General features: G+C 35.1%; 1 protein-coding gene across 1 annotated transcript; it reads left to right on the top strand.

The window, feature by feature from the left end:
• Positions 1-16814: 16814 nt before the first annotated feature.
• On the top strand, positions 16815-18398 carry LRRTM4 (leucine rich repeat transmembrane neuronal 4). The gene has a single exon (XM_068966790.1). The coding sequence runs from the start codon at positions 16815-16817 to the stop codon at positions 18396-18398; it is 1584 nt and encodes a 527-aa protein (XP_068822891.1).
• Positions 18399-26333: the final 7935 nt, after the last annotated feature.

The raw sequence follows: 26333 nt of genomic DNA, 5'->3' as shown, positions 1-26333 counted from the left end.
GCAACTTTCACTCACTCAGTGGTACTCTACTGGCTGGAGCTAGGGGAGAGATTTTTACAGGAAGACATGGAAGAGAAACAAGGAAATTATATGATTGATTGAAGTTTAAGGCCACCTTACTAGGGAAAGCTGGCTGACTGTTTGTGATTAATTCTTCTTAAGTTTCATATTCTCGAATTCGACTGCATTGATTCTGGCTTTCAGTTTCAGTTTGCTTTCACAGGCTGCTAAGGCATCAGAGCCACCTCCTTGTCTAATTACTTTAACATCTGTAAACTTTAGGAATTATTTAAGTATTATTTTAATCTATCTTTTAAAATATGAGCATTATTTCTTTTAGAAAGTCAGAAAATACCTTTAAATTAGATATACATCATAGCTATTTGTACTCTAATTTCTAATACCACCAGGCTAAGCAAGTCATACTAAATAATTCATCATGGAATAACATATTGTAATCAGTGAATTGCATTTGTAAAATTTGTGGCTAGAGAGGGAATTATAAAACTTGAGAACAACAACAAAAAAAAAGCAATTTCTTCCAGGTGTTCTAATTTTTCCTTTAGGCTAATTGGTTGATTAAAAAGAAATGTATGATTCCATTTGTCCTTACCGCATCAGCTTTCCATCAGTATGACCTCCATCACTCAGTTCAGTTTGGATATGTGAACAATACCATTCTCTGAATGATCTGGAAATGCAGTCAGCCATTCTTTGAAAGAGTTCTGTGTTCTCCATCATCCACTTGCAGGAGATCTTAGCCCACACAAATGTGTTATCCCAGGGGAAAGGCCCAGAGGTTACAGCTCTCACACTTTTCTTGACTCAGAGTGAGTTTGTTGCCCAAGTTAGCTCTACTGATTAGTCATTGCCCATACAAATTCAGGGTAAAACTCAAATCTGGTTAGAACTAAGACTACCACCAGGACTGTGGGGATTTACAGGTCTTGATTTTGTTCCTGACGTTCTCAGGAGCAATTGTCTAGAACAGCTTGCAATGGGCCAGCCCAGAGCCTGAGGGTGTGGGCACAACTCCAAGCATTCAAGAAATGTTAATTATTGTTATCATTATGATGATTGCTATCAACTCTGATATATGACTATGGAGTTTATCACAGGGAGTTGAAGGCTGCCCTTCTATATCCTTCCTCTGCCAGCTGCACTTCAGCTGAGTCCTAGGGTCACATATCTGAATGAATGGAGCAAGGCATCTTTGGGGTTCCAGCATCTGTGCTGAGGTATAGAGCATGTTATGTCTCCCAGTCCATTTGTCCTTTGAAACAAGCTCTTATATTTTACATGTCTCATTTCTCTTGTCTCAAGCTGAAGTTTGGTACTTGTTTCTTTACAGTGGGCAGTCTATTTTGTTTCCACTATAATTAAGAAACACCATCACATGAAATAAACCTTATCTTCTAAATTTAAATTCAGTTTATGATCCCCTAGAAATATGCTTTAGTTATCCTATGGGTGTTTTAAGGTCTACATTTTTAACCTATGAATACCTATTTATTATTGCAATTATCTGTATTAAATATATTCAATTTTATAAGACTGTATAGAGATGTGAAAATTAAGGTCCTAAATTTTGAAATAGCTAGGCCAAGTCATTTTCATAACTGGTATCTGGATAACACTATAATCCTAGAGTCCTGCCAAACTGGCAGACCCTTGCATTTTCCTCTGTTCATTTCTAGTGACATTCAGTTTTCTTTGGGGTTTTTCATTACTGTAACTGCTGCTGCTAAGTAACTTCAGTCGTGTCCAACTCTGTGTGACCCCATAGATGGCAGCCCACCAGGCTCCGCCGTGCCAGGGATTCTCCAGGCAAGAACAATACTGGAGTAGGTTTCCATTTCCTTTTCCAATGCATGAAAGTGAAAAGTGAAAGTGAATTTGTTCAGTCGTGTCTGACTCTTTGGTACCCCATGTACTGCAGCCTACCAAGCTTCTCCATCTATGAGATTTTTCAAGTAAGAGTACTGGAGTGGGTCGTCATTGCCTTCTCCCATTACCGCAATGGCCAGTTACAAATTAGACATGAGAATTTTCTATTGAAAAATTGTTTTAAATACAACTATATCTTCATCAGAGGTAATTTGAAGGGAAAGCCATGCATAGAACCATGTATGTGTATATACTCACACATATAAGTCTGTGAAGTTGTTCAGTCATGTCTGACTCTTTGTGACCCCACAGACCGTAGCCTGCCAGTCTCCTCCATCCATGGGATTCTCCAGGCAAGAATTTTGGAGTGGGTTGTGATTTCCTTCTCCAGGCGATCTTCCTGATCCAGGGATCGAACCTGGGTTTCCCACACTGCAGGCAGACTCTTTATGGTCTGAGCCATCAGAGGCTCCTGTATATATGTATATAAGAAATCAAAGTTCCTACTACAGAGTGTTTTCTGACTGATGTGTATTTCAGAATACTATTCCGATACTTTTAAATTACATTCTAATTATACTGAGAGGGTATAGGAATTGCAGTAATAAACATCTAAGTTCCTGTTGCCTCCTTACTTAGGCTCCTAGAGAATGGAGTGAAATCTATTCTGTCACTATTCTTCAAGCTGCCTGATTCAGATGTGAATGACTCAGGATCATTTGTGGTCCTTGAGCATAAACATGTATCTCACTTTCCTGTATAAATGCAATACTAACTCTGAACTTGCTATAAACTGTTCCATATAAACTAAACTTTTTGCATTTTTCTCCCTATTGGGCTCTTTACAGCTACAGATAAGGAGAGTTTATGTTTGGGATATACTTCAGACATTTTTTTCAGTTGCAAAATTTCCTATTTAGAAATGAAGGGCTTACTTGTGAAGTCATAAATTGATTTATAGAAGACTTTAATCTGGGCAGGTGGCAGCTTAATGTCTTCTCATCCAATTCTGGGGCATTTTCTTCTTATTTTATATAATACATGATATGGATGAAGGGAATGTTAGTAACTATAGAATAGCCCAGAATAGCTCTAATGTTAGGGTTTACAAACAAGTAAGAGGATCAAATAGTCTCTTGTGTTTTCTTCCTATTTATAATTTACTATTTGTTTGCTTTAACTCAGTTAGTATGAAATTAATCAGACTGTTAGCACCTAAAGCACTCTGATACTTTTCTTTAGAGATTATGGGGAAAAAATATTTAGCCAGATTGTAATAGTACTAAGGTTATTTTGCTGTTTTGTAGTTGAATCTACACCAAAACATAAGCCCCCTTTGTGTTAGTGCAGTGCAATCAAATATGTTTGAGTGAAGACTTGAGCAGTCTGTTAATGTACTGACAATGACAGCTAGTAAAAAACAATAGTTTAAAGCCTATTTTCTCTTTCAAGAGAAAAGTTGGTAGTGGAAAACACAAAATGCATAGACAGGCTGAGCTGAATATTATTAAATCTATCTATGAAAACACCAAACATGCATTAATTAAATACAAATGTATTGCCATGTCTTATCAATATATGGAGATTGATATAGATATGTATATACTTAATGCCCAAAACATCCTTAGCAGTTATATACTATTATCCTATTATTTCCATTTTACAGATAAGTAGCTAGAGTAGAAATGGTTAATTTATTAACTTACTTTTTCTCTTTAATCCAGTACATAGAGACAGAGTTCTCTTTTTGCTCACTGATACAGTGCATGCTCTACTTGATAAATGGAGAAACAGTTAATAGTGCTGCACTGGAATGCAGATCATTTTTACTTCAATAATCATGTTCTTCCTAATATAGTGTTTGCTTTCAATTGAAAAAAAATGTACCAGTGTGGCAGAAAGAAAAATAATGCTGACTGGTGGTATCATTTAAAGCTTCATGAAATAATTGATACAAAGTATGTGCATGCATGTTCAGTCACTTCAGTTGTGTCTGACTCTTTGCAACTTTATGCACTATAGTCCACCAGGCTCATCTATCCATGCGATTCTCCAGGCAAGTATACTGGAGTGGGTTGCATACTCTCCTCCAGGGGATCTTCCGGACCCAGGGATCAAACCCATGTCTCTTATGTCTTCTGTACTGGCAGACGGATTCTTTACTACTAACACCACCTAGGAAGCCCCAGTATAAAATATAGTTCAGGTCAGTTGCTCAATCATGTCTGACTCTTTGTGACCCCATGGGATGCACCCTGCCAGGCTTCCCTGTCCATCATCAACTCCCAGAACTTGCTCAAACTCATGTACATTGGGCCAGTGATGCCATCCAACCATCTCATCCTCTGTTGTCTCCCTCTCCTGCCTTCAATCTTTCCCAGCATCATTGTCTTTACCAATGAGTCAGTTCTTCTTATCAGGTGGCCAAAGCCACCTGATTGGAGCTTCAGCATCAGCATCAGTTCTTCTAATGAATATTCAGGACTGAATTCCTCTAGGACTGACTGGTTTGACCTTCTTGCAGTCCAAGGGACTCTCAATAGTCTTCTCCAACACCACAGTTCAAAAGCATCAATTCTTTGACACTCAGCTTTCTTTATGGTCCAACTTAACATCCATATATAACTACTGAAAAAAACCATAGCTTTGACTAGATGGACCTGTGTTGGAAAAGTAATGTCTCTGCTTTTTAATATGCTGTCTAGGTTGTCATAGCTTTTCTTCCAAGAAGCAAGCATCTTTTAATTTCATGGCTTCAGTCACCATCTGCAGTAATTTTGGAGCCCAAGAAAATAAAGTCTGTCACTGTTTCCATTGTTTTCCCATCTATTTGCCATGAAGTGATAGGAGCAGATGCCATGATCTTAGTTTCTTGATTGTTGAGTTTTCAGCCAAATTTTTCACTCTCCTCTTTCACATTCATCAAGAGGCTCTCTAGTTCCTCTTTACTCTCTGCTGCAAGGGTGTTGTCCTCTGTGTATCTGAGGTTATTGACATTTCTCCCAACAATCTTGATTCTAACTGTTCTTCATCTAGCCTGGCATTTCACATGATGTACTCTGCATATAAGTTAAATAAGCAGGGTGATAATATATATCCTTGATGTACTCCTTTCCCTATTTGGAACCAGTCCGTTGTTTCATGACTGGTTCTAACTGTTGCTTCTTGACCTGCATATAGATTTCTCAGGAGGCAGCTAAGGTAGTCTGGTATTCCTATCTCTAAGAATTTTCTGCAGTTTGTGGTTATCCATACAGTCAAAGGCTTTTGCATAGTTAATAAAGCAGAAGTAGATTTTTCCTGGAACTCTCTTGCTTTTTCTATGATCCAGCAACTCAGCAGCTCTATGGTGGGGCTAATGACGACCTCCTCTAAGAGGGCTTATGCTACATGCTGCATGTCTGAGGTCTGCTGCAGCCAGAGCCCCTATCCCTGTGGCAGGCCACTGCTGACTGTGCTTCTGCAGGAGACATTCAAACACTCAAAGGCAGGTCTGGCTCAGTATCTGAGGGATCTCTGGGTCCTGGTGCACACAAGGCTTTGATTGAACCCTCCAAGCATCTCTGGCAGGTATAGGGTTTGATTCTAAAAGCAATTTTGCCCCCAACCGTCTTGTTGGGGCTTCTCCTTTGCCCTTGGATGTGAGGTATCATTTTTGGTGGGATCCAACATTCTCCTGTGAATGGTTGTTCAGCAGCAAGTTGCAATTTTGTTGTTCTCACAGGAGAAGATGAGTGCATGTCCTTCTAAACACAGCCTGCGCAGCACCAGAGTTTTCTCTGTCTCTTGGAGTTTGCTCATGTCCATTTAGTTGGTGATGCGATCTGATGATCTCATTCTCTGTCGCCCCCTTATTCTGCCTTCAATCTTTCTTAGCATTAATTTATCCTAGGAAAGGATAAATCACACTTTGTAGAAGGCCAAGACCAAATCAACAACAGCAATACCATGACAAATACCAAAATATAATTGATAGATATGTCAGGACAATGTGCAGAAACAAATAAACAGTAGTACTTGTAAATCCAGTTTTTACCATGCATATAGGAATGAATTCTACCTGCAATACTATAGCAAACTAAACATCTTATAGGTTTTTAAATGTTTTCTATCATCAATTACTTAACTTTCAAAATACCTCTGCTTTCCAAATCTGTGTTATCATCCTCTTCCTTACAGAAGATAAACACAAAATGCAAAAGGTGAAGAGATTTATCAGCATGGTTCAGATAGAAAGGTTATTAGGGTGTAAAATACCTACTCTAATCAATCAATATCCTGTAACAGATGTCTGATTGGATGTGTTTTTGTAGACAGGAAAGATAGGGCAAAATCATTTACAAAGTATCCCAAATCTTTCAGCAATAAATTCAGAAACTTGACTGATACCTGAAATTAATTTGGCATAGTTTAGGATGAATTCATCACATGTTTGAAATCATCTTCTATCTTTTGATTCATATGTATTGCAAAAAGAGAATTATAGCCATAAAGAAATTACCAAAAAGTTATATATTCATCAATTCATTCTTTTCTGTATAACCTTCATTCTTTTTTGAGTATTAGTGTAGTTTTCTGCATGGCTGTTATCAATAAGATGAACACAATTTCACTTTAATAATAAAAATTTCTTTCGTACTTATTGAGTGCAAATATTTTATTAATATGACACATTCAGTAAAAATTATCTCTTTTATAAGTTTATTTTGTGACTTTTTTCCCTTTTCTTTCTAAGAATATTACAATGTATGTTTGATGACTGTGTTCTATTATCTTAAGACATCTTAGAATGGAAACACTAGATAAAGGCTTGGAACATTTGTTTCTGTATATCTTGATACTTACTACTAAGTACATAAAAAATATTCTTATTTATAGATCTACTATATGGGCTTTGCTGGTGGTTCATTTGTAAAGAATTCACCTGCCAATGCAGGAGACAAGTATATGATCTCTGGGTGGGGGAGATCCCCTGCAGAAAGAAATGGCAGCACACTCCAGTATTCTTGCCTGATAATACCATGGACAGAGAAGCCTACAGTCCATGGGGTAACAACAGTCAGATGTGACACAATGACTAAACAACAACTATAGATACAAGTTTGACAATAAATATAAAATGTGTGCAAATATAATTTAAAATATAATATCTGATAATATATTTGAGGTTTCCCTAGTAGGGCTATATATTTTATATTTTTTAAATTTGATTTTCTGAATTTCTGATATCATGTTATATCATCTATAATATCAGTTCAGCTGAGCTCGGTTCAGATGCTCAGTCATGTCCGACTCTTTGCAACCCCGTGAACTGCAGCACGCAGGCCTTCTTGTCCACCACCAACTCCTGGAGTTCACTCAAACTCATGTTCATCGAGTTGGTGACGCCATCCAGCTATCTCATCCTCTGTCGTCCCCTTCTCCTCCTGCCCCTAATCCCTCCCAGCATCAGAGTCTTTTCCAATAAGTCAACTCTTCGCATGAGGTGGCCAAAGAATTGGAGTTTCAGCTTTAGCATTAGTCCTTCCAAAAGAACACCCAGGACTGACCTCCTTTAGAATGGACTGGTTGGATCTCCTTGCAGTCCAAGGGACTCTCAAGAGTCTTCTCCAACACCACAGTTCAAAAGCATCAATTCTTTGGTGCTCAGCTTTCTTCACTGTCCAACTCTCACATCCATACATGACCACTGGAAAAACCATAGCCTCAACTAGACGGACCTTGTTGGCAAAGTAATGTCTCTGCTTTTGAATACGCTGTCTACGTTGGTCATAACTTTCCTTCCAAGGAGTAAGCGTCTTTTAATTTCATGGCTGCAATCACCATCTACAGTGATTTTGGAGCCCCAAAAGATAAAGTCTGACACTGTTTCCACTATTTCCTCATCTATTTCCCATGAGGTGATGGGACCGGGTGGCATGATCTTCGTTTTCTGAATGTTGAGCTTTAAGCCAACTTATTCACTCTCCTCTTTCACTTTCATAAAGAGACTTTTTAGCTCCTCTTCACTTTCTGCCATAAGGGTGGTGTCATCTGCATATCTGAGGTTATTGATATTTCTCCCGGCAATCTCGATTCCAGCTTGTGTTTCTTCCAGTCCAGCGTTTCTCATGATGTACTCTGCATACAAGTTAAATAAGCAGGGTGACAATGTACAGCCTTGACGTACTCCTTTTCCTATTTGGAACCAGTCTGTTGTTCCATGTCCAGTTCTAACTGTTGCTTCCTGACCTGCATATAGGCTTCTCAAGATGCAGGCCTGGTGGTCTGGTATTCCCATCTCTTTCAGAGTTTTCCATAGTCTATTGTGATCCACACAGTCAAAGGCTTAGGCATAGTGAATAAAGCAGACATAGATGTTTTTTTGGAACTCTCTTGCTTTTTTGATGATCCAGAGGATGTTGGCAATTTGATCTCTGGTTCCTCTGCCTTTTCTGAAACCAGCTTGAACATCTGGAAGTTCATGGTTCATGTATTGCTGAAGCCTGGCTTGGAGAATTTTGATCATTACTATCGTGTGACATGAGACCAATTGTGCAGTAGTTTGAGTATTCTTTGGCATTGCTTTTCTTTGGGATTGCAATGAAAACTGACCTTTTCCATTCTTGTGGCCACTGTTTTCCAAATTTGCTGGCATATTGAGTGCAGAACTTTCACAGCATCATATAAAGTAGTTTTAAATATCATATGGGCAAAGTCTTGATGTATGGTTTGTATTTTTTCTTAAAATTATCACTGAAGCTAAAAATTGTGAGTTTTTAAATAAGAATCTCTAAGCAATTTTTCTGTGATTTCTTTTATTACCTCAAATTTTATTAAAAAAACAGATCTTGGAAGCAAATTGGGCCATAGTTATACATTTGAGGTGCAACTTCCAATGAATTTTGCCACTAATCTTGTAACACTACTACTGTAACTGATAAAATGTTTATGTTAGGTTAAAAAGAAAAAAATGATGTCATTTCACTTGCCTTGAGCTCTAATGTTGCATTCAGAGCTAAAATTGCATTCAGAGCTCTAATGTTAACTATTTGTGAAATTTTGAAAAGGCTTTAAAGATTAACTTTAGTTTATATAGCAATAGGTACAAATCAGCGTTGTTTAAACTATAAACAGAGAAGTCAATTAAGTACCCTATCATTATATTGTAGAACAAATTTTTTAAAGTCAGAAAAATTGTTTTATAAAAGGTAATTTTAATTCAGTAAGATATATCATTTTCTATGGGTGATGGGTAAAAAATTCATATATATTTGAAACTCCCTAAACTGAATATCCCATTCTATTGTTTAAAGTAGTTGTCTACATAATCTTCCATTTTGCTCAGCACAATTTCCATTTAAATAAATAGTTATTAATTTCAATTATTCTCAGATATTCCATTTTTAGTTTTAAATTTTTGATTTGAGACTTATTTACAAATTTCATTTAGCTGCTGAAATCTTCCATCTTGTGATTTATTTTTTCAGATCGTACCAACAATTATTTTTAAGTCTATGTCTGTTAACTCTACTATTGAATTATCTCTGAGTCTGTTTCTGTTGTTTGCTTGTTTTTTCTTATTATTTATTCAAACAATGCCAAGCATTTACCTCTCCCCAAACTATTTTCTTATTGTTTTCTCTGTTATCCTTAATTTTTACCTAGTTCACTCCTCTTATTCATTTAGTCCTACAAATAAATTTATCCTGTAAAATATATGAAAGTATTTTATTTGAAAGTCCATTAAAATAAAATTTTTAAAGATTCCTTTCCCAGTGTTTCCACTATTACGCTTCATAACTTCTTTTTTCATTTGTTGTTTAGTTGCTAAGTCGTGTCTGACTCTTCTGTGACCGCATGGACTGTAGTCTGTCAGGCTTTCCTGTCCATCAGATTTCCCAGGTAAGAATGTTGGAATGCTTGCCATTTTTTTCTCAGGGGATCTTCCCAACCTGGGGATCAAACCAGCTTCTCTTGCATTCACTGCAGTTTTCATTTACTAACATGTACCATAATCTATAATCACCAGACTCTTCTGTCTACTGAGTTCTCCAGACAAGGATACTGGAGTGGATTGTCACTCCCTTCTCCAGGGGATCCTCCCAACCCAGGGACTGAACCTGGGTCTCCTGCATTGCATGCAGATTCTTTACCATCTGAGCCACCAGGGAAGCCCATAAATTATATACTTGCTTCAACTTTTATTGATTTCAAATCCAATTTCCATGCACCTCAAACCTCATTTCATTGTTAATCATTATCTACCTAATTACATCCTATCATAGATTATCAACTTATTTTTCTCTTTTGATAAGTTAGCTTACTGGTTAATAAAATAAGATAGAAAGTAGTCCATTTTATGTATTTATATTTTAGTACAATTTTTGCTGTGACTATATTAACAATGTGAACATTATCTTAATTTACACACTGAGATTAAAGGCTTTGAGTATGGACATTAAGATTCCCAAATTCAGCTAAACATATGCAATAAGATGTTATTTTTCTTAAAATTTTTAACAAGTCAGTAATTATCACTACTATTAAGAAAGAGATATTATTAAATTAGGATGAGTAAATTGAAAAAGTAGAAAAGGTCATTCAGTTTGAAAAGAATACTCAAGGTTCTTCTTCAGGTTGAATTTGAATTATATACATAATAAAAATGTGGCTTGATTAGTAAATTATTTCTGAACATTTTCAATATGTGTGTGCATTGTGTGTGTGTAAGAAATGTGTCCAACATGTATAATGTCCGATACATTAATGAGTAAGACATCAGTGAAATAACATATACTGGACTTATTGGACATATATTGGTATTTCACTTGTCAATGGCATGAGTAATTTCTTTGCTCAATCAACTTTTCAAGTACTGGAAAAAATGTGTCTCAATTTGTGTGCTATTTTTAATTAAATGGCTATAGATACAGTGCACTTTTAATTTTAATCTGTAATACTAATATTTTTTTCCATTACTTTCTAGACATTCAACAAAACAGAAGATCATGCCTTAAATTTTAGTTTTTGCTGATTTCCTCTGTGCAAATGTTAATTTCAAATTATAAAATGAAGTGACTAAATTCTCTGCATGGTAACAAAATTTTCTATTATATGCTGAGTTCATAATGTCTCAATTCAGTAAATTAAAATATTGTCCATCATACTAATTAATACCTCATATTTCACATAAAGCTTAAGCATTTTTTTTCCCTGGAGGGCCACTTGCAGATGAACCATCTGCTACCCAAAAAAAAAGAGGAAGTGAAGTCAGCTTCGCTCACTCTTGCTTACATCTTCCCACTTCTGTCTTACTTACTGCTGTTTCTAATCGTCCCCGGAAACTTTCTAGTTGACTGGTACAATTGTGAAAAAGTTGTTTGATCTTTGGGCCTAGCAGAGGTCAAAAGTACTAATTTTTTTCATGGACACATTGATAGATCTTTAATAGCCTCATTAAGAATAATTTTTAAAATTTCCCATGATAAGGATGACATTTTTTTCTTCATGTGTTTGGTGCCATTTCAAACTTGATTGATTTCTTTTTCTTTTTTACTTGCCCATTATTTGGATAATGTGGGCTTCCCTGGTAGATCAGCTGATAAAGAATCCCTGGCTGTTCAGCTGGTAAAGAATCTGCCTGTAGTTCAGGAGACCTGGGTTCGATACCTGGGTTGGAAAGATCCCCTGGAGAAGGGAACAGCTACCCACTTCAGTATTCTGGCCTGAAGAATTCCATGGACTATATAGTCCGTGGGGTTGCAAGGAGTCGCACACAGGACTGAGTGACTTTCACTTTCACTTTTGGATAATCCACTTACACAGTTTCATTCTGTTGGGGTTATTACCAGAATTTAAAATGGCTTGTAATAGTCTTTCTCCTCTCTCTCATAACCCATCTCTCTTCCATGGAAAGTAGTTGTACATATTTTTATCCAAACTCTGAAAGTGAAAGTCAATCCCAACACTAATTTAGCTCTTCTTTGCTTTGGAAAAACCATTTCTTATCTTCTGGACTTCTCAGACCGGAGTCAGGTTCCATTTTATAGTGCTGGATTCACTGAGAGAAAGACATATCAAGCTCTCCAAATAACCTGGAGAAGTCCCTTGCCCTACAGTTAAGCTGAGGGCAACTGACAGCCATCCCACCTTCTTTTGGGTGAGGGGTGTGTGTGTGTACATTTTTGTGTCTTGTGAACATGTAGAGGTGGTAATACAGAGAAGCTCTTTCCAAAGAAATCTTCTATGTAATATCCTTTCTTTACTCTCATCTCTCTCTGCCCTTTAATGTCCTCACGGTGTGTCCAATAGAACTGTAACTGAATTTGACAAGGTTGTTTATAAATTCCACCTATCGTCTAGTATCTCCTTTGGAAAATACACATATTAGATCTTAGTACTTCAAACAAAACTTACATTTTGGCTGATTATTACATCATAAATGTGGGTAACACCGTGAGATTTTTTTCCTGGCTACTATCAAAACTGTTCTCATATCTTTCATTCAAACAAAGAAAAATTTATACACACATACACATATCTACACATCTCAGGTACAACATATTCATTATATTAAAAAAATAGAAAATACAAATAGATGAAAAATCATAAACAATAAAACAAAGTAAAAAATTAGTTTCCCAGGAAAATCTGCTTTATTTTGTGCCTATGCAAATAAAAAATGGGTACAAAAATAAAATCCCTAACATTATCCTCCGTGCTTATGTTCTCTGCCCCTGCTCTTGTTATTTCATACAGTGTGGCCATCATTTCCTCTTAGCAAATACAAACTGTTTCAAATTCAATGGTAGCATGTATTCTAATTCATGAATATGTTTACTTTTCTGAACTAATCCTCTGTCATTGAGTATTTAGATGAAGTTTGTATTCCTATGTAAACCACACTACTATAAACAAATTATATGTGTATCATCTAGGTTGATTTTCTTAGAAAGGTATATACTTTTCATTAATCTACCTTTCAGTGTTCATTTGCATTTTAATAAGTATTAAGCCTTAAACCAAAGGTATACGTTTCTAAAATAGGAATTTAAGTTTTAGTTAATGAAAAAAGGATTTATTTGTTCCTTGAGAAATCTTTGTAATTAGGCAATGGCCTAATATTGCTTGCTCATAAATCTGGATTAAATCATATATACTATTCATATAATAAGCATCCCTTACTAATATTTTGACTGACAACTTAAAGACTATTTTTAAAGCTATCCATTTTCAGTGATCTATAGCAATTCTATATATTTATGTAAAATTCATTTAGACTTCTCATACCTGCTAAATTAGTTTAGCAATGTTATCTAGCAGTCTCTATTTTGTGTTGGGTCAATATTCTAGATTCTTCCTAAAATTATTATCTGCCAGAAGATTTTAGAATAAACAATAGAAACAAAATGGAAATGATGAGTTACACTATTTGTTTTCAAAATTTAGTATAAGTTAAGGAAAGTGTGTAGTTTAAAAAATACATATTTTAGGTATTATATCATTTATCCCCATAATTCTGAGAATATTCTGCAAATTTTAGAGAACTACAGCAATGGTTTGGTTTTTCTGGCATTGTCCATTATAACTGATTCTTAGGGAAACTTGCATTACAGATGTAGATAAGTTTTTTAAAAAGTGATTGCAATAACAATGTCAAACTGGAATTCTTCTCTTTTCTAAAACTTAGTCTCTCTTAGTTATCTGCACATTTCATAATATAGTTTTTAAAAAAGACTGTTTTAAGGCTAAAATTTTACACTTTTGAAAGCAATGATCTAGCCTATTTAATAAACATGCAAAATTAAGAATATATTTTATTACCAAAAATTGGAAATTTAAAAATTAGATCTAATTTTTTTTAATGTAACTATCTTTGAAAGTGATATTTTTCCTTAAGTATGAATGATTCTTAAAGGAAAGGTCTCTATTAATTTCAGGCCTTATGCATTAGAATTTTGCATATATGGCTAATGAGATTCAGTTTAGGCTGTTTTTTCTGTTGAATTTTCTGTTCATATGAACAACAAAGAAAGTAATGGAAATATAGATACTGATCAACAGGCTGAATGAAGTTATTGAATAAAAATAAATGTAATTCAACTAAAAAAAAGACTATTTATTTTTGTGGTTTGCTCAAAAAATGTGTAAATAAAACAAACCAGCATCAACAAAAATAAAAAATAAATTATTTCTACTTTTAAAAAATTTATATTCCCTGTGATACATATAGAAAAAAAATCAAGTCAAAGTAACTAAAAACTACTAATTCCTTAATATTTAGAGAGGCAGTATTTATCTTGATATTTGATATCACTGAATAAAGCTCTTTGGCATAAACCTTTCATAATATATATTATCAGAGGGGAAAAAAAAAAGTGATCCTGTACCTTTAATTTCCCTTTCTGAGAGAGGGAAGGCTGCACACCACTGACAGGCTCACTTGTTCCCGTCTTTAATGTGCAATCTGTTTTCTCCAGCGGAGGGCACTCAGTGTATCACAAACTCAAGCATTAGCACCAACAAGCTCTGAGCATCATCAGTCTCTGGAAAGCCTTCTGAATTAGACAAGGGCTGCCTCTCAGCACAGCTACAAAACACTTTAAACCTGACCAGCTAAATGGATAAACCTAGCCTGCATAGCTTTTAAACTGGGGTCTCATACAGCACAGGAGGCCTACTTGCTGGAAGAACTGAAAATCCAGAGGATGAATTGCTTTAACTGGGAATGGCAAAAGCCAGCACAATAAGGAATGCCAGGTATTCTGAAGATTTTCTTTTTTTTTTTTTTTTTTTCTCCTCTTTTTACAGAGAAGTTGGTTACCTTCGAGATGGGCTGTAGCTCTTTTGCACAGATTGCCAATTACTGCTGATGGATCTCTGGTGAATTACACAATGATGCTCAGAGCCTAGAGGCCCTCCCCCACCCCCCTACTGCTTCCACCTCCCTGCCCCCCATCCCACCCCATGCTGAATTTTTTTTCATGTACATATATACATATATATTTTTGTCTGTCCTCTCCGGGGAAGTTTGTGTGGGGCTACTAGCTCACATGCGGGATCAGAATTGTGTGAATGACAGCCGCACTGTGTCATGAAGGTGGTGGTGGTTTCAGCACGAGACACCAAATAAGAAGAACGCTGAGAGAGGGGGGAACCGTTTTGGATGACAAAGGATGGGTAAGTGAACTTTTGTTGTTTCCTTCTTAGCAAAGCTGATCCTCTCGGCTTCCTATTCTCAGTCGTGGCATTAGCTGATAAAAAACATCAAAACAGGCAAAAAGCGGCAGCCTTGGAGTTTGCCAGTTGACTCACTATAGTTGCTATTATATTTTTAGATCATTTTCCTTTATGTTTTTAAACTGTAAATGCATAACACGGACTTAAACAGACTCTGGAGAAATATCTTTATGACTGTCTCTTCCGTATGCATATCCTTGCTTGAAAATTGAGCATGAGATAAATGATATATTTGCTTCTATTTCTTGATAATATTAATCATGCTTGTATTTCTGGTTGCTGTCAGGAAGATTGTCAACACTTTACTGCGTGTGTGTAGGGGTGGGGTCATTACTTTATCAGAGGTCGCACAAGGGCTTGTTTTTATCTTTGAGGATGAATACTCAACACAGCTTCCAAATATCCAGCAGTCATTTGCCAGTCTTATTTTTTCAAGTGTGGCCGGCTTCCCCCCACCTCCCCCCACCCCTTTCTCCTGTCTGGGAGAGCTGGAATGTATTTCAATGAGTCTGTAGCTGGCAAGAGGACAGAGAGCAAGATGGGGTTTGAGATTAAAAAAAAAAAAAAAAATTAATTCGTTGAGTAACAGAGTTTCTTTTCTTAAATTAAGAATTGGTCTGATTGCCTGTTGTTTAAAAACATGAATATTTAAGATTAATACTGCAGCACAAGGTACTTTTTTTCCTCACCACTAAAAAATAATAAATCTACTGTTGACAGAGAAAAGAAGTCCCTTAACATGCTATGACTTGGAAATGCAGTATCAGTGCCAATAGATTGCAACTTTGCAGATTTTCTGAAGTTAATGGAGGTAGGGGAGAAAAAAAGTCAGTGAGAAATTTGAGCAGTTTGGGATGGGAGAGGTTAGTAGTCTGCTGTTTCTCTCTTTGTTTATCCTCAAAATTTGGAAAAGCAACTATGTTAAGTATATAAGAAAAACAACAAATACTTCACAAGATTATTTTGTATTTTGTGCAAATATTTAATAGAAATTTGATAATCATAACTTTGGAGCATTCTGTGCTATCAGTAGTTAGGACTCTCAGCTGGTGATCACTGGATAGGAGAACCTTAGTAGGAATCTCTTCCTGAATGTTGAGAGCTTATATGCTTATTAATACGTTGACAGTACTCCCCGCAGTTACTAGTCTGCATACCATGCTTCATTTGTTGTGTATACTGGTCCCAGTGCTGTTTTATCAGAGCTCCTATATGGTTACATCATTATGCAATAGGGATGCAATTTCCAGCTGGGCAAACTTGGGTTACCTTGACAGTTTACTGACGCTCCTTTGCCAAAACACAGCCTCTTTGCTCAACTAAGAAAGATGTAGAAGTATAGGGCTTAGTAAGTCACATTTTTCCCGTTACCAGAAGACTTAATATTCTTCCTTTTGATACTGATATCCAACAGAGTGACTAGCCAAACATAGATGTTATTAAATGTTGTCATTATGTGATAAGATAGGATGGATGTTTTCCAGTGTTGATATGCATATGAACTCCTGAAACTCAGGAAGCTGTTCTTAGTTCTTTGGAAATCAAGAAAGAAAGCATGAAACCTAAATAGTAAGCATGCAATATTGAAGAAAATAAGGCTTTAAGTGTCAAATACATTGTTCTTAAATCAACTGTTCCATTACTACACTAGATGAGATGCCCCTGATATTGGTAAGCTGGTGGTGATTTACATTAATAGCTTTACAATGTGCATTTGTCTTCTTTTTAATATTGTAGGTTTCCATTTAATTACGCAGCTGAGAGGCATGCGTGTGGTGCTAGTGCTACTTCCTACACTGCTGCTTGTTATGCTCACGGGGGCTCAGAGAGCTTGCCCAAAGAACTGCAGATGTGATGGCAAAATTGTGTACTGTGAGTCTCACGCTTTTGCAGATATTCCTGAGAACATTTCTGGAGGGTCACAAGGCTTATCGTTAAGGTTCAACAGCATTCAGAAACTCAAATCCAATCAGTTTGCCAGCCTTAACCAGCTTATATGGCTTTATCTTGACCATAATTACATTAGCTCAGTGGATGAAGATGCATTTCAAGGCATCCGCAGACTGAAAGAATTAATTCTAAGCTCCAACAAAATTACCTATCTGCACAATAAAACATTTCACCCGGTTCCCAATCTCCGCAGTCTGGACCTCTCCTACAATAAGCTTCAGACATTGCAATCTGAACAATTTAAAGGCCTTCGGAAACTTATCATTTTGCACTTGAGATCTAACTCATTAAAGACTGTACCAATCAGAGTTTTTCAAGACTGTCGAAATCTTGACTTTCTGGATTTGGGTTATAATCGTCTTCGAAGCTTGTCGCGAAATGCTTTTGCTGGCCTTTTGAAGTTAAAAGAGCTCCACTTGGAGCACAATCAGTTTTCCAAGATCAACTTTGCTCATTTTCCACGCCTCTTCAACCTCCGTTCAATTTACTTACAATGGAACAGAATTCGCTCCATTAGCCAAGGCTTGACATGGACTTGGAGTTCCTTACACAACTTGGATTTATCAGGGAATGATATCCAAGGAATTGAGCCGGGCACATTTAAATGTTTGCCCAATCTGCAAAAATTGAATTTGGATTCCAACAAGCTTACCAACATCTCACAGGAAACTGTCAATGCATGGATATCATTAGTATCCATCACTTTGTCTGGGAATATGTGGGAATGCAGTCGAAGCATTTGTCCTCTATTTTACTGGCTTAAGAATTTCAAAGGAAATAAGGAAAGCACCATGATATGTGCAGGACCTAAGCACATCCAAGGTGAAAAGGTTAGTGATGCAGTGGAAACATATAATATCTGCTCTGAAGTCCAGGTGGTCAACACAGAAAAATCACACGTGGTACCCCAAACTCCCCAGAAGCCTCTGATTATCCCTAAACCTACAACCTTGAAATCTGATCCTAGCCGGTCCACCCTTGAAACACCAAGCCCTTCCCCGGGGTTTCAGATTCCTGGCACAGAGCAAGAGTATGAGCATGTTTCATTCCACAAAATTATTGCAGGGAGCGTGGCTCTCTTTCTTTCGGTGGCTATGATCCTCTTGGTAATCTATGTGTCTTGGAAACGCTACCCAGCCAGCATGAAACAACTTCAGCAACACTCTCTTATGAAGAGGCGGCGGAAAAAGACCAGAGAGTCTGAGAGACAAATGAATTCCCCTTTACAGGAGTATTATGTGGACTACAAGCCTACAAACTCTGAGACCATGGATATATCGGTTAATGGATCTGGGCCCTGCACATATACCATCTCTGGCTCCAGGGAATGTGAGGTATGAACCATGATCCTCCTAAAAGCATTTCCACTGCGGGGAAGGAGAGGTAAATGTTTGAAGCTCTAGAGGTGTCTCTAATCACTAGAAAGATTAATGACCCTTTTGCTTTTGGGTTTTGCTCAGTGTGAAAGGTTACTTAATTAAATTACAACCACGAGGAAATTGACTGCTCTTTTTCTTTTACCTTAAATGGTTGAAACTTGAAGGAAGTTCATTCAAGGATGAGATTAAGTTGGAATAAAGCACTATGTTAAAGCATCTGTTTTTTTTTTTTTTTTTTTTCAACAGGTTGTGTATAGGGGTTGGACTTACAGACACACATACACACAAACAAAACTCTTTTCATCCTAAAATTTATGTCTGTTTTTTGTTGTTTGACTGTAATCTAGTAAAGGAGGGGCTGGCTTAATTTAAAAACAAAGTGATTTTACCAAAATTCCAGGAGGTAATGAAGATTTAAACCAAAGAGCAATTTACCCAAGGGTTGATTTTGTTGTATATTTTTTACTTTTAATTAAAGCATGCAACAGGGATCTCACAGGGATAACTGTTTCTATGTTACTTGCCACTTGGTTATTATACCAGCATAGAGAATGTCAGGCCTATTGTGTAATTGTATTAAGGCACTAAAAGATGTCTTTTTCCCCTTCTTTCCTTCCTTACTGCCTTTCTTCCCTCCTTTCTCCTTTCCTTCCTTTCTTTTCTTCCTTACTTCCTCCTTTCCTTTCCTTTTTTTTTTTTTTTTTTAAACCATTGGACATAGATCATTTTCAAAGGTTTTTTAAGTGCTGGCTATATGTATGTAATCAGAATGAAACTTAAATTCCACGTTTTGGCTTTTCCCTGGTAACTAAAATCAGGTCATGATATTGTGGGTGATTTAGCAATAACATAATGACAAGCATAACAGGGACTGTTTGTCAGTGTTGTTGTCATCCCCAAAGACATAATGTGCATTCTTGTTACACTAATCCAAAACTAAGTGATGCAAATATTTATAAATAAAAAAAAAGAGATTTGGGTTCTGAGTATTTTCCCTTTCTGTAACAATCATCTCAAATGAAGGTGTTTCGTGTTATACTATTTTCATGAGAATAAGTTTGGAGTCAGTGTATTTTAAAGATCACAGATAGATAGGAATGTATTTAGAGAAGAAAAATAGTCACAAACTTCCAACTTGGTAATAAGTAATGGTGGATGCCAATTATTCTTTATTTGGTAAAATTAATTAAAAAGTGCAAAGATTGTAAGACTGCCAAGGCCTTGTTACTAGAATAAATTAGTAAAGAGAGGTAAAGTTCTGGCTCTGTGTCATCTTACTATCCAATTTTACATGATTACTTTCTCAAAAGAAAGTTTTAACAAGCATTTGAAGACTTTGCCCTTTTTAATACCAGTTATGAGGTGACTTAGCAGCAGCAGCAGCATGAGTGTTGAAAAATGTAATTTGCTCTTTTATGATATATATTCCAAATCTTTCCATAACCCAAACTTAAGAACTAATGAAAAGGTTTTCAGACAAAGCACTGAGTTTGAAATTATCTCCAACTCAGTGTAATTTGAAATATTAAGCTATTCTTCACAAAATTTATTTTCTCCTCTTATATATGATTGTAAATAAGAAAAGTAATCCCTGATAATAAATCCCTAAGAGAAACCTATATAAGAAATTGTCCTTAAAAATTAAAGAGAATACAAAATGTTATATAAAAATCTAGCAAGTCTTGATGTTTTTATTGCAAGGTAGTATTTATACAATATTTGTGAATATTAGTAAAGAAAGTTCATTCTGTTTTATTCTAGATTTGGCTTGTATTTTGAGATCCTCCTGAAGGCTAGTAATGTAAAAAGAAAATTAAAATCCAGTTCCATTCTTTCATTTTCTCTTTGCGTTTGTATTAGCATGGTGATTTTTATTTAAAAGAATCACCAGGAAAGATTCTTAAAGAGCTAGCATTTCAAAACAGTGGTTCTAAAACTTTTCCAGAGGTCTTAAATCCCAGAGACCATCCTTTAAAGACCGCAGGCATTACCATGATTGAAACGAAATAAAAACATATTCCACTTCTTAGAAATGTGTTTTAAAATGCATTTTGATATTATATGTGTTCCGTAGAGTTGTGTTTATGGTCATGAAATCGTGGTGACATTGTTGGAGATGGGTGTGGTGTTACAGCAGTAAGTAATGAAGAATTTAACTAAACATTGTAATGAAGATGTTCAATTGAAATGGTAGCCCTAGTGAAATAGATCAAACTCTTAAAGTAGAAAATGGTAAGCTATACATCTGAGATCATTAACTGCACTTTTGAGTGCATGGGGTTCAACAAAACTACATTGAAATGAATATTAATTTATTTTGAAACACAAATACACAGAAACAGAGCAACTGCCACTCCTCCTCGCCTGGTTTATTACAGTTGCAGATGGAAATAAGAACTGAGGAAAAGTAGATTCTTAGAAAGTGTTATGAAAACAATAATTTTCAGTGTACTTCTATATCAACCCAGAGTAAAATTTCTCTTGTTGAAAAAACTGCTCTACAAAATGAAGCCAAGAGAGAGATGTGATTTGCCCAAGTTTATGGCATTTTAGGACAGTGGATGATCCTTGAGTTTAGGTCTGGTGGTGTTTTGACAAACCTCACACATCAATAACTTTGAAAAATAGAGAATCTTAACATTTATGGTATATTTTTTTGAGGTAAGCTTTGTTATTCAAAACATTAAATTACCTAATAAAGCCATAAATATTTAACTAGAAAACGTAGCACTAAGTGCTAATTTCTGAGATAGTGCCTTGAAAAAATTGCATTAAATTGAAAATTTTACTTACATAGTTGATGTTACCATCAATTATCATAGTCTAAATATGGTTGAAATATTCATTTTGTCTATTCTCTTTAAGAAGAAAATAAAAATATTAACATTCTTCCTTAAATAATATCTATGACCCACTGCACATATATGGCATATGATCTATAAAATAAATAATGAAATAATTTTGGTTCTGTTCTTTATGAATTTTAAAAGTCCAAGTGCACATTATATAAGAATCTGAAGAATATTATAATAATTTAAACAGTTAAACTTTCTTATATCTATAAAAGAATAAAGTAGATAGAAATGAATAATTAAAGACATATGGCAAAACTCTGATAGATTCATCTCAGTCATACCTTGAGTGGATCAGTGTGCTTGGTTGAACTGAATCATTCAACTTGTTCTCAACATGTGTTCAAAGAAGTCTAAAGCTTAGTGTCTTTGACAGAGAAAATTGCAAATACTTACTTTTGAAAATAGCTTGTGAAACTTTGGATAGGTAGCTTTATTGCATAAAAAGATTACAAAATTATAAAGTTACTTCATTCCACGTACCAAAATTTTACTTAAAGATTATACAGAACAAAATTTTGAATACCTGGTTCTTCCAGAATATGTTTTATCAACAGAAAATAGCAAAGGTTTTTATACAAATAATCATCATGACTATAAACCAAGAGAGTTTGTCTTTTGAATTAAAATAGCTAACATTAGTAAAACTTTAACATGAATAAATGTGGTCTCTAGAGAGATCCTGCATTTCAGAATGTTTTAAAAGAGAAGTAATTGAAATATAAAGTTTAATGATCCCATAATGCTAACAGTGCTGCCATTAGAAAAATGGCAATATAGATGACACTAGGTATATATTTTCCAAATATTTAATATTTTGGTTATACTCTTTAAAATAAAACTGTGTTGATTGTCCTTTGGGCTTATATTATTTCTTTCACTGCTGTGCAGTGGGTAGTGTAGACCATTTCTAATAATGTATATTTATTGAATGTATTAAGTCAGGTCAAAACTACTGATTTAAAGGGGAATATTAACTTCTTTCTTCACTGTAGAAATTGACATTTTGAAGTATATTGAATGAATTTCCAGGAGCGAAAATTCATAATATATTCAAACAGGATTCTAAGTGAAACAGGCTCAGAATCACTGAGTTTAATACCCTTTTTATGTAGCTAAAGAAAACAAAGTTAATTTTGTTGGCTAACTAATACTGTGTCATATTAAAAAGTTGCAATTGAAACTATACTTTGTATATTTAAAGAGTCTATTTATGCTTGTGTGTGTGTGTGTGTGTATGTATGTGTTTGTATTATGAAATTAAGTATATGTGCTCAGAGACAGAAATAGAGAGCAGGAAATATATCTTGTCCATTCTGAACACATGAAATACTAATAACAAAAATTTGGATCATAATTACTGGAATTTGTTAGGAAAATACTTCTTAAGATAAATGTTTCATCCTCTCTAAAATTACACATATCTTATGTCCAGATATTCTAATATTCTTTTTTGAAAAAGCAGAATTTAAACTATAAACTATCAATTTTGCTGTAACTTTGGGCTAGTCATTTCATTTCTCTGTGAACCATCACTGAATGAGTGTATTCACCTACTCGAGTATATCTCAATTCAGATTATTCCTCAGAATAGTCAACTTTGTAAAATTTTTGTGATCATTCTCAGGCTCACAAGAGCAAGATGGGATGTGGAAGAAAAACTGAGCTATTTATAATCATCGTCAATGAGAAAAGAGAGAACATCTTGAGTTAAATAAAAAGTGGCATGCTCAGGTGAGCAGCCATACAATTTCTTTATGCTTGAAGGGAGCATATATAACACATGTGCACACATGTGAGCACACACACACATATTTATACGTATTTTAATTTCTTCCAAGTAATCAGTTATTTTTAAAGCATTTAAATATGACTTTAAAAAATATACTCTCTAAATTTGATCCAACTAAATTTCATTCATGAATACGTTTTTTATTAAAGTCTGCAGATAGTACTGGTGAAGAGTGACAGCTGCCAGGAAGGCCTGACATGGCTAATTTAGGAATGATTTTTTTAAGCTGACAATAAAAGGTTCAATTCTTTTTTCTAGAGTTAGCTTGTATTAGCTTCTCATGGGGAGAAGGCAATGGCACCCCACTCCCATACTCTTGCCTGGAAAATCCCATGGACGGAGGAGCCTGGTAGGCTGCAGTCCATGGGGTCGCTAAGAGTCAGACATGACTGAGCGACTTTAATTTCACTTTTCACTTTCATGCATTGGAGAAGGAAATGGCAACCCACTCCAGTGGTCTTGCCTGGAGAATCCCAGGGACGGGGGAGCCTGGTGGGCTGACGTCTGTGCGGTCGCACAGAGTCGGACACGACTGAAGCGACTTAGCAGCAGCAGCAGCAGCAGCTTCTCATGAACAAAGTTTTAATAAATGGTTTCTCTTTAAGAATCCAAGTTGAGAAGTCTGACTCTGGTCTCAGGAATGTATAGCTTTTCATACACCCCAGTATTCTTTAGATGACTCCAGAATTTTTCTTCTTGTGACTTTCCTATATTCAGCAAAATCTAGTCATCCTAGTTCTCAAGAATTACATTTACAGATAGCTTTATGCTTTGGAAGTTGTTCAGAAATATTAGCATTGGGTACGTGGTGACTCATCAGAACTTTCATGTCTCTAGAGTTTCATGAATCACTAAATCAAAGTGAGACCAGGCACTCACCAGTATATATCACCAGACACTGATATACACTTTTGAAAGTTTTGAAAAATCACTCTGTCTTTTGATCAGTGGAAAGCATAAAAGAGATATTGAATATGTTTTAAAAATTAAAAGTGCTTTTTATAGTACCAAAAGGACCATTATTCATTGGGTCAGCTTAGTAAAATCTCAATATTCTTAAAATGAAAGAGAAATTGTGAGGGTATTTTTCTCATGCACTCCATAAGCCAAATAAAATTTTAACAGTTAAGGAAGGTTGATAAAAAGCACACTATTTCCTCGATATCAGAATCATTAACTTTTTAATAAACTGCTTTAATATACATGAAACTGCTCGATATGTACAAATGATACGATTTATACTCCTGAGTAGTTTAAAAGTAATGCTTAAACCACCAAGAGAAATTAAGCTTTTTCAAAAGTAAGATGTTTGATTTAAGACAGATCTTACATATTTTAATACTTGTAAGGTTTGAAAATGAAATGATGGCAAAATAATAAACATTAATAAAAGGTTTAAGTAAGATGAGAATATAAAAAATTCTGAAAAAAATCCATCCCCAGAATTATTAACAAGCTTGACAAAAAGGCAAAAGCTAAACAAAACTGATGCCTGGATATCAGATAATGAACATGCGTATAACTAAATAAGATTATGATATTTAGCATTATTGTTTGTATCTGAAAATAATATCTTTTAATATTATATACATAATGTTCTTAAACATAAAGAAAAATAACTCTGAAGTATAATTGCTTTTAAACAACCATATGACATTAAATACCCATATATCTCACATATATATTTTTTTAAAATACTTAAATGCATATTGCAAACAGATTGTAGATTAATTTATATTATACTTTTGAATGAGCCCCGTTCTTTACTAACATGTCCAGTACACCTGAATTGCCTCAAAAATAATTATTTGGAGGACATATTAAAAAAATATAATGGCATCAAAATAATTTTATGTTTCTTCTTTCATTGCCTTAATGCATCGTAATGGTTTTCTGAATTTGTGGACATCCATAGAGCATGTCTCTCCTTTGCTTCAGTCATTTATATATTCATTGAATTCTCAGACTTTAGAGTTAGGGGTAAAGATGTAATAACTGAACTTAGTGAGAAGGGTAATTTCTTTGTTTTTTCTTTTCTTTTTTTAAAAGTCTTCTAGTATACAAAAAGTAAGGTACAATAAACATGTTTGACACTTTGATTTTAAAAGAGCATTTTAAGATAAAGAAAGTATAACTTCAAAATGAAACTTCCTAAACAAATTTATGATTACCATTTTAACTACTATTTTAGTGGTTAGGATCTTCGAATTTCATTGAATTATAAAAACCAAAAAATTGCATTAGATTTTTATAATATATTTGAATATTTGAAACAGACAAACTAAAATGAGTAAAGATGGGTTTGTTTAAGAAAACTCACTCTTTTTTTAGAATCTCAGTAACTAAGCAGGGCTTCCCTGTGGTGGCTCAACTGATAAAGAATTTGCCTGCAATGTGGGAGACCTGGGGTTCGATCCCTGGGTTGGGAAGATCCCCTGGAGAAGGGCACAGCTACCCAGTCCAGTATTCTGGTCTGGAGAATTCTATGGACTATGTAATCCATGGGGTTGCAAAGAGTCAGACACAACTGAGTGACTTTCACTTTCAGTAACCAAATGTATTCCAAAATAGAAATATATAATATTATGAATTGATGCCATTTTTGAGGTCACTTTTACAGTTAGAGCAAAACCATATGAACCCTAATCTTGGCACACCAAATGATACCAGACAAAGAGGGAAAATTCCTGAAATTGTTTTATTTTGGAAAATCAGTGGTACTTAATTCATTTATCATTGTTCAGTGGCCCAGTTGTGTCCAATTCTTTGCAACCCCATGGACAGCAGCACGCCAGGTTTTCTGATCCTTCACCATCTCCTGGAGTTTGCTTAATTCATATTCACTGTATATTTTCTTTAGAAAAGATGACAATTGCTGTTTTCTGCCTTCTTTTAAAGTTAAATATCATCAGATAAATCTTTGAAATTATATTGATTTTATTAAAATAAACAAGAAAACGTCTTTGGATATAAATTATATGCTTGCTTTTCAATTTCTCCTTCCTCCCTAAAGTCATGTTTACTGAAACATTTCTTTTTTTAGTTTTCTGCTGGCTATCTAATTTGCTGTGCTGGGAATTATTAAAAGTTGAGTTCTTGTTTCCTTTAACTGACTCCTATTAAATACATTTACTTGCAAATGAAGCCCTGAAAATATTGCTTGTTTATTTCAGCATAAATTTGATCATGATGCATTTCACTGTTATTAACTATTGGATATTTATTTTTTTAATTAATGCCAACCATTGTTAA

This window comes from Capricornis sumatraensis, chromosome 1 (genome assembly GCF_032405125.1).
Source record: "Capricornis sumatraensis isolate serow.1 chromosome 1, serow.2, whole genome shotgun sequence".
NCBI lineage: Eukaryota > Metazoa > Chordata > Mammalia > Artiodactyla > Bovidae > Capricornis > Capricornis sumatraensis.
This window is presented reverse-complemented; position numbering and strand designations above follow the sequence as displayed.